The following is a 9,179-nucleotide window of genomic DNA, read 5'->3' on the forward strand; positions in this document are numbered from 1 at the left end:
GGGTCTGCTAGGCCTTTTCGCGGATTTTTGGTTCTTCTGCTCTCACTGCTTCGCGGAGTTATGCCATGTGGACAGCAACTACAGGATCAGTAACCTGCTTTCCTCCTTGAAGTCCTGGGGGGAAGCCATGGACTCCACCAGGTCTGCACCCCTGAAAGAACCACCAGAGGTAAGCCACTATTGCTGCGTCTAGTTTTTCAAGGAAAACCGAGGTCTGGAGGGAAGGGCTGTTTTATTTCTGGGCTGTGTATGAGCAACTTGGTGTTTGTGAAGAGAGGGGAAGTGGACATACAATGGATGTGTGGTGAGTCACGAGACAGCCAAGGGGCTGGGAATTAAACTCTGGCGTCCTGACTCCCAACCCAGCAACACTAACTGCTTCTCCACTCTGCCTTTCTAGTGTCTAGTACACTGGTTTGTATCTCTGAACTGTGTTTACTCTTTGTTGACTGCAAGAGCCCTAAAGAGCAAGATAGATGACAGCTTGGCAAGAAAGTCAAACGTCAGCAATCTCCTGGGCTCTTGGCCAAGTTTCTATTCCAGGCAACCGCTCCGGCCCTCGCAGTGGTTGACGTAACCCAAGCTCCAGCCCCGCCCCAACTAGGGGCCAGGCCCCTCCTACATCTTGACTACAGTTTTAAAACCAGACTCGAGTGTCGAGGATTGGTTCTGCTTCAAAACAAAAGGGAGGGGTAATACTCGCTGCGGGCATCCTTGCACCCTTAGGCAGCAAGGCTGGTTTACCGGTTCGGGTCTCGTGTCGGGGCCACCTCGGTGTCTCGGGCTGCTAAAACCAGCCCCTGGAGGGTGCCAGCCTGGTAATAAAGCAGTGACTACAGTGTAGAGATGGCATAATCATTGCAACAATAAGAGCCGTAATTAGGCTAACCGCCATCCGCCTCTGCCCTGGCAGTCGTCCTGACTCACCCCGACGGCACGCGAGGTCGTGGAGGGAGAAACTGAGGCAGGGGTGGAACCAGTAGGCTAGAGGGACCAGCCGCCCTGAATTATTCAGCTCTCCAGGTCCAAAACCTCTTGTCTGGGATCACGCTAGGGGGCCAAACCCAGAAGCACCCACAAAGCTTGATTATGTTGTAAACCCCTCCCCTTGGGTGACTGCCCCACCCCCAGGCCCCAGGAAAAGACCCGCTCAGCGCTCGGAGACTGGGAACCAGACTACAGCTCCCTTAGGTCTTTGCGCGCAAACGCGCGCTCCTGGCTTACGCCCCGAAGCCACCTGCACCGCGATGCCTCTTGGGAGTTGTAGGTCGGTGGCAAACTCTTTCCGGGGAGCTCCCAGGCTCAAGGACTCTATATCCCGTGATGCTCCGCGACTGTTTCTGACGCGACCCGGAGGCTTGGGCAGGGTGGGGGCGTGGCCTGAGCAGGGCCCCACCCCGCTCTCCTCTGGCTGGCCGGACGCGGCAGTGGAGTGGGGGCGGCGGCGGCGGTGGTGGCGGTAGTGGCAGTGGTGGCGGGGGGGAGGGGCCGGGCGGGGGGCTGGCGGCAGCGGCGGATGGACTCGCGGGTATCGGAGCTGTTCGGCGGCTGCTGCCGGCCCGGAGGGGGCCCGACCGTGGGCGGAACCCTCAAGGCTAGGGGCGCCGGCGGCAGCAGCAGCTGTGGGGGCCCGAAGGGGAAGAAGAAGAACGGAAGGAACAGAGGGGGCAAAGCCAACAACCCCCCGTACCTGCCCCCCGAGGTGAGCACCTGAGAAGTAGCGGGGTGAGAGGAAACCACCCCTTCCGGTCCCAGGACTCCGAGAAGGCGGGACAGAAAGGATTAGTACCCCCTTCCGGTGCAAAGACCCCCGGGGGGAGGGGAGAGGAGAACCCTTCTTTCCGGTACTGTGACCCCAGGGAGGAGAGACAGACAGGGCCTCCCCTCCGCTGTCAGGACGCCAGGGAGGAAGAGTGGGGAGGGGGGATTTCCCCACTCAGATGTGGGAAACTCCGGGAGAAGAAGTGGGGGAAGGGGGTCCCACCCTCATCCCCTTGGGAAGAACAGAGTAAGATGCCTCGGCCCCCCTCCCTGTGCTGCAGCAGGAGAAGGGAGACTGCGTCCTGGAGTTAGAGTTTTCTAAACTTGTTTCACGGCCGGGAAAAGAGTGATGTGTTCCTTCCCTATCCCTGAGAGTACACACACACACACACACACACACACACACACACACACCCTGTCCTGTGGGACACCCTCCACCTACCTGCTCCCTCTGTCCCTAAGACAAACAATAACTGCTACATTGTCCCTTTTAGAAAACAAGGACTAAGGAGAAGAGCCTTATCCAGTGGTTATCAAACTTTAGCATGTATCAGAATCACCTGGATTGCTGCCCCTAGAATTTCTGATTTAGTGAGTTGGAGGTGGCTCATCTGCGTTTCTCACAAGTTCCCAGGTGATGGTAATGCTGCCGGTCCTGGGACCACACTTTGAGAACCATTAGCCGAGACCATCATCCTTATACTACTTTTCTGAAGCTACACATCCTAATTCTCATCTCCAGCAAAATGATAAAAAGGAAGGTCTTTATTGGTGGGAAAAGAGCTCCCTTATACTCCATGAGGTGGAGATTATGGGTGAAGACCTGTAAGAGCTAGGAGTCAAAGGGCCTTGAAGGGATGGGATGATGACAGGAAGGGGAGAGGAAAAATAAAATGGCCAGGGAGGATGAGTGCAGAAATGCAAGACAGATAGAACAGGCAAATCTCACATCCTTTCGCACCCTAGAGGGGAAGGCTCAGGGAACAGGATGCTTCTGTGTTGGGTTGTCTGGTTTGTGAAGCCTGTCTCCTTCATTATATCTTCTGAGTTTCTTCGCTTCATCTCAGCCCCAACTCTGGAGCCCTGTTTCTCTTTCACACACCCTTCTCTCATGGGGCATGTAGTGACCAGTGCTGAGCTCACCCTTTGACCCTAGTCCAGAACCTCTTGCAACCTCTTACACTTGATGTCATCAGCTGAGAGGGGTGGGCAGGATGGAAATTGTGTCTCCCAGACCAGTGGCAAAGAATAGCCTCAGCAGTCTGGACATGGAGAAGACAGACTTTTGGGGACAGCAGTTTGAGACTGTAGGGAGAAGGAAGGGGAATGATCTTGCATCTAGGAAGAACATGATTCCAGTGATCAAAAAAGTTTTTGTTCCTGGCTTAGATGGGTGACTGTGTTCTCTGAGGCTTTTCCTTCATTGAGGTTGAGTAGAGGGCTGGTCTGCCAGTGACTTTTGACAGGTGGCATTTGCTTAGCAGGTGAGGCTGAGGTTTCCTGCGCTCTTAAGTCAGCTGCCCAGACCCCAGTGGGAGTCAGGGAGAAGCAGAGGTTAGGTCTGGATGATGTGTGGTAACTGTCCCCTTTTTCTTTATAGGCTGAAGATGGAAACATCGAATATAAAGTAAGTCTTAGGCTGGGGAGGGCAGGTTGTCCTTGCTGGCGTGGGTTGATTTCTTCAAGATCTTTCTCACTTCATGATCTATAGTAATTTAAGGATGTGGTTCAGGGTAAGGGCTCTGTATCTCATTCTGTTGGAGAGGGACTTACTGTTAGAGGAGGTCAGGGATGAGGGGGTTAAGAGAGAAGGGAAGGCCCTGGTCCTTGCAGCAGGACAGATGGAGAGCACACAGGTTCAGAAGGAGCATCTCTGATTTACCTTCTCATGATACCCCCCTGCCCTAAGCTGAAGCTGGTGAATCCATCCCAGTACCGTTTTGAACACCTGGTGACACAGATGAAGTGGCGACTCCAGGAAGGCCGTGGTGAGGCCGTCTACCAGATTGGGGTAGAGGACAATGGGCTGCTGGTAGGGCTTGCCGAGGAGGAGATGCGGGCCTCTCTCAAGACCCTGCACCGGATGGCGGAGAAGTACGCTTCCCCTTTCCCTTGGTTCTCCTTTCCCTAACTCTGGGGGGTACTCACACATACCCGGTCACCTAGGGCCTGAGGGGCCATGGAGGGACTTTCCTTCTGCTGCCTTTTCTTGACAAAGAGCTGAAGTGGGTAGGGTTAGTTTTCTTGGATTCCCTGCATTGGACTCTGTCTTTTTTGCTCCTTGACTTAAGGTTTGTTTGTTTAAAGGGAGATGTAGATATGGGATAGATTGGAGGAGGGTAGGAAGTGAAGTGAAGTGAAGCGTTGGGAGCTCTGTGGGAGGTATGGGAAGGCCGTTGGCCCAGAGTCAGGATGGGCAGGGAGGGGAAGTACAGGTGAGATGTGGCAGCTGTGGCCTTGCCGTGACAGGGTTGGGGCAGACATCACTGTTCTCCGGGAGCGCGAAGTGGACTATGATAGTGACACGCCCCGGAAGATCACGGAGGTGCTGGTACGGAAGGTCCCTGACAACCAACAGGTAAGCACATGCCCTACCCTGCCTCTCACACCCATGCTCCCTGTGGTGGCAGGCTCTCCCCTGGCCTGGGATCCTGGGGGTGTCCAGTTCAATGTTTGGTCCCCAGGGAGTGCCACTGCCCTTGACCTAACCTTCAGTGGAGGAGGGGAGAAATTGGACCCCTTACCTCTGACAATTCTTCGCAGTTTCTGGACCTCCGTGTGGCCGTCTTGGGCAATGTGGACTCAGGGAAGTCGACTCTGCTTGGAGTCCTGACCCAGGGAGAGCTGGACAATGGGCGGGGCCGGGCTCGGCTCAACCTTTTCCGCCACCTGCATGAGATTCAGTCTGGACGAACCTCCAGCATCAGCTTCGAGATCCTGGGCTTTAACAGCAAGGGAGAGGTGCATGCAATCAGCGGGACCCAGTGGGGCCAGACTCTGAGGATGGGATGGTAGTGGTGAAGGACAGAGTTAGAGGGCAGAATGTGGAAACTTTCTGGAGTAGTGTAGACAAAGGCCCTGAGGGCGCTGAACCAGCTCTGACCTCCTTAGAAACCAAGTGGGTAATCAACTGAACTAAATTCGAAGTGGGGCTCAGGGTTAAGAGGCAGGGCCACCCAGGGACTGGTTTAGGTTCTGGCAACTCTTAAAGGGTTGGGGAGGCTGGCAAAGGGCACTGAGAGCCCTGGGCTCTGGGCCAGGTGGTGAATTACAGTGACTCACGGACGGCAGAAGAGATCTGTGAGAGCAGCTCCAAGATGATCACCTTCATCGACCTGGCAGGCCACCACAAGTACCTGCACACCACCATCTTCGGCCTCACCTCATACTGCCCTGACTGTGCCCTGCTCCTCGTCAGCGCGAACACTGGCATTGGTACGAGGCATGGGGGTGGAGACGGGGCCGGAGGCAGGTGCTGACTCCCTGCCCCAGGCCTCCTCACATCTGGGAGGAGTGAACCCTGCTCTTGCTCGCTCTCCTCTCTCCTGCGTTCTTACTTTTCTTGCTGCCTGCCTTCCTTCTCTGAGCAGCTGGCACCACAAGGGAACATCTGGGGCTGGCACTAGCCCTGAAGGTGCCCTTCTTCATCGTGGTCAGCAAGGTAGACCTGTGTGCCAAGACCACAGTGGAGAGGACAGTACGCCAGCTAGAGCGGGTCCTCAAGCAGCCTGGCTGCCACAAGGTCCCCATGCTGGTCACCTCCGAGGACGATGCTGTCACTGCTGCCCAGCAGTTTGCCCAGTCCCCCAAGTAAGCCTTTCTCACTCCAGAGCCCTGATCCACAGGGCCCCAGGGCCCGGGTTCCCCTCAGGAATAGACCAGTTCTGGCTCAGTTCTGTCATTCTTCAGGTTGGGATCGTGGGAGGCAGTCTTTGCCAAAGGCCGGACCCTTTCCCCAAGCCAGCCTGGAGCTTTGCTAATGCCTGGGGCCCTGGAGGCAAAGTGCTGTGCCAGGCCTTCACCGTCTCCCTGGCTCTGGGATGAGCTTCACATGCCACACTCGTGGCTGGCTCACAGAGAGAGTCCAGAGCTCCTAAGAACATTAGCAGATTGGAGAGAGGAGCCCCTTGACACCCAAGATATGCTCACCTTTCCGTGTACAGGGCTCCAGCCTCTGCTTCCTGTTGGAACTTTCCTTATCTGCCCATTCCATACCTCCCTCTACAGTGTCACCCCCATCTTCACACTATCTAGTGTGTCTGGAGAGAGTCTGGACCTGCTTAAAGTCTTTCTGAATATCCTGCCACCACTCACCAACAGCAAAGAGCAGGAAGAACTCATGCAGCAGCTGACAGAGTTCCAGGTAACTGTCTGAATGGACAGTGAGCTGGGGGACTGGGAGGGACTAATTCCAAGTCCTGAGTCTGTTTCAAGATTTTGGACTTGGCAGCCCGTTGATAGAATCTTCTTTGGCTTCAGGTGGATGAAATCTATACAGTACCAGAGGTGGGGACAGTTGTTGGAGGGACACTTTCCAGGTGAATTGCCTTTCTTGTTATCCACCCTACTCAGCCCTCACCTGCCCATACTCTTGATGTCTTCAGAGACCCTGGAGTTGAACAGAGCCCATCTAAAGGATGTGCTTGGTTGTAGGTTAGGCTTTCACCATCAGAAGAGCTGGAGAAAGCTCATCTGTTGGCTTGTCAGGGGAGAAACAGTATCCCTGCTTACTGGGAATCTCCTTGGGCCCCAGGAGAAAAACTAGCATATTCTACTGACTTCATCTCCAGTTAGGGAAGTGAGAGGTCCCTTAAGACTTTACAAAGCTGAGGATGAAACCCAAGGGATGATTGCTTTTTCAGGGATCAAGGTTCAGCATCAAACCAGCAGGTACCTATCTTCCAGCCGTTACTAATGGCCTTTCTTGATATTAGCCTTCAGTCTGAACTCTGAACTGGGGCAAGGCGATCATCTCCCCTGCCTCCAAGTCAGAATTTAGGGTCTCTTTCCCCCATTGGAGGGACTTAATCTTAGAAGGGAAGGTCCTGGTAGGGAAGTAGGTAGAGGGGCATAGGCTGATGCTGTGCCACCTGCCCTCTGGGCTGCAGTGGGATTTGCCGTGAGGGGGACCAGCTGGTGGTGGGCCCCACGGATGATGGCTGCTTCCTGGAGCTGAGAGTATGCAGCATCCAGCGCAACCGCTCTGCCTGTCGTGTGCTGCGAGCTGGTCAAGCTGCTACGTTGGCCCTCGGAGACTTTGACCGTGCACTCCTTCGCAAGGTGAGGTGGGAGGGTCGGTGGGAGAGGGAATACAACGAGAACGCCTGGGAGACTGGCTGTTTGAATGAGAAGCACCTGTCTAAGGCACTTCAGAGGCACTCAAAGGAAACATGGTCTCTAACCCAAGGAGCTGGTTACACAGACTGTCCATGTATAAAAAGGCTTAGAATACTCATAAAGCACAGATCACTGAATAGGAATCACTGTGGTGCAAACTGAATATCCAGGACCCTAAAAATGCTAAGCGTTAAAAGGGTTAGAGGACATGAAAGCTGAGTAAGGAAGGGTTCCCTCCAAGAGGAGGATTTTTAAATATTGTCTCCTGAGGTTTTTGTGTCTGAAGTTCTAGAGGAGGAGAAGTTCAGGAGCTGTAAAGGGTGTGAGGGTGGCGGGGGAGGAGAGACTAAAGGGCTCTGCCCTTCCTGGGTCTGGGGTCTGTGCCTCCCCAGGGCATGGTGATGGTGAGCCCAGAGATGAACCCCACCATCTGCTCAGTGTTCGAGGCCGAGATAGTCCTGCTATTCCATGCCACCACCTTCCGGCGAGGTTTCCAGGTGACGGTACATGTGGGCAACGTACGTCAGACGGCAGTGGTGGAGAAGATCCACGCCAAGGTGAGAGGGACCCAGCCGTGCCCCCATTTCCCCGGGAAAGTCAGAATTCTCCTGCTTCCAGAAAGGAGGGAGGCCTGTCCCCAGACTCAGAGAGAGCTCCCTGATCCCACACAGAGGACAAAGCCCCACCTTGGGTGGGTTGAAGCCTGATAGGCCCCTGAGGGTGGATAGCTGAGGCCAGTAGAGACAGGAGGTGCTGTCCAGGCTCAGTGACCGCATGTCTGCTGCAGGACAAGCTGCGGACAGGGGAGAAGGCAGTGGTACGTTTCCGCTTCCTGAAACACCCAGAGTACCTGAAGGTGGGCGCCAAGCTGCTGTTCCGGGAGGGTGTCACCAAGGGCATCGGCCATGTCACTGATGTGCAAGCCATTGCAGCAGGAGAGGCCCAGGCCAACATGGGCTTCTGAACTCCTCCAGGCAGGCACAGCTCTATTGCTGTCCCTACAATACATAAGGTGACTTCTGGCCATGCTGCCCCGCCATTGGCGGCTCTGTGTGTTCATAGGCTAGGGAGAGAGAGGTGCCTCTGCTGCTTGCTCCCTGCCACCTTTTCTGGAGAGATGCCAAGCTTGGTGTGGCCAGGAGGGGCAGTCTTAGGGAGAAGACAGGAGAATTCAGGGCAATGCTTGGCAGCTGTGTGTCCACCTGGTTGGCTCATCAAGCCCGGCAACCCCACGGCCTGTCTATGGAGGGAGCTGACGCCACCTCAGCCCCACTGTCAGGACTGGGCATGATTCACCGGTGTGGTCCCTGCACGTCAGAAATTGTCAAAACAACTGGGGGTGGTCCTCGAAAGCACTCCTTTTTCTATACCTCTTCTCAAGGCCATGTAAATTGCCCATCTCTACCTGACTGTGGACAAAAGACACCTGCCTCTGGCCGTCTGGTGGCCCAGGGTCTGAAGAAATGGCACAGGGACAGTAAATGGCAGTGCTCCCAACCTGTGCTGAGACATGAGGTCTGCTCCTCAGCTTTCTCTCCCTTCCCTTCTTCACTCAAGGGCCATGTCCCTGGTTTTCCCTCTCAAAGGCCCCACAGGTGCTATTTGTTGTGCTGGCCCAGGTGTGGGGCCACCAAGCTAAGGCTTGGTTTACCGAAGGTCAGCTGCATGTCAATCAGTCTTGTCCCCTCCTCTGCAGTGATCCGTTGGTTTTAATGCTGGATCAAACAGTATGTTTTACTTTCCCAGACGTGGCTGGGGCCCTGACCCACAGCTCCCCATCCCGCCACCCTCACCTCCCTTCCTGCCTCCACATTAGTTCTCTCTTGTTTTAGTGGTTTGCAGTGAACATCCCTTTCCCTCTGTTGCAGGGAACCTGGAGGAAAGGGAAAGATGTTGCCATATTTCCTATTCTTTAGGGCATGGATTCCCTCCTTTTCCTTTGTTAATGTCCTGGGTTCCCATGGACTCAGGGATTTGTTGGTTGAGGTTTCTCTGCATATATATACATATATATATTTAAATACACATTATATATATATTGTACAGAATAAAAATGTTTTATTGAACACACTGTGCTTATG

General features: G+C 54.6%; 1 protein-coding gene across 7 annotated transcripts; it reads left to right on the forward strand.

The window, feature by feature from the left end:
* Window positions 1-45: 45 nt before the first annotated feature.
* Window positions 46-9,164, forward strand: GTPBP2 (GTP binding protein 2). Of its 7 annotated transcripts, none has more exons than XM_031688586.2 (12): window positions 46-169; window positions 3,362-3,388; window positions 3,671-3,855; window positions 4,231-4,339; window positions 4,525-4,722; window positions 5,022-5,196; window positions 5,352-5,571; window positions 5,989-6,124; window positions 6,241-6,299; window positions 6,870-7,041; window positions 7,491-7,655; window positions 7,886-9,164. In XM_031688586.2, exons 1-12 carry the CDS (start codon window positions 128-130, stop codon window positions 8,060-8,062), a joined length of 1,665 nt encoding a protein of 554 aa, XP_031544446.1. In that variant the 5' UTR covers window positions 46-127; the 3' UTR covers window positions 8,063-9,164. The 7 variants fall into 7 exon arrangements, with proteins under 7 accessions (XP_031544446.1, XP_072801114.1, XP_072801112.1 ...); XM_072945013.1 differs by lacking the exon at window positions 46-169 and adding an exon at window positions 1,005-1,023; XM_072945010.1 differs by lacking the exon at window positions 46-169 and adding an exon at window positions 1,249-1,267.
* The last annotated feature ends 15 nt before the right edge of the window (window positions 9,165-9,179 follow it).

Source organism: Vicugna pacos, chromosome 20 (assembly GCF_048564905.1).
Source record: "Vicugna pacos chromosome 20, VicPac4, whole genome shotgun sequence".
Taxonomy (NCBI): domain Eukaryota; kingdom Metazoa; phylum Chordata; class Mammalia; order Artiodactyla; family Camelidae; genus Vicugna; species Vicugna pacos.

Coding starts and splice junctions, on each gene's coding strand:
- GTPBP2 (XM_072945008.1), top strand. CDS start 1,517: ATGGACTCGCGGGTATCGGAGCTGTTCGGCGGCTGCTGCCGGCCCGGA. Junction 4,723..5,021: donor GCTTTAACAGCAAGGGAGAG/GTGCATGCAATC, acceptor GCTCTGGGCCAG/GTGGTGAATTACAGTGACTC. Junction 5,197..5,351: donor CAGCGCGAACACTGGCATTG/GTACGAGGCATG, acceptor TTCTCTGAGCAG/CTGGCACCACAAGGGAACAT.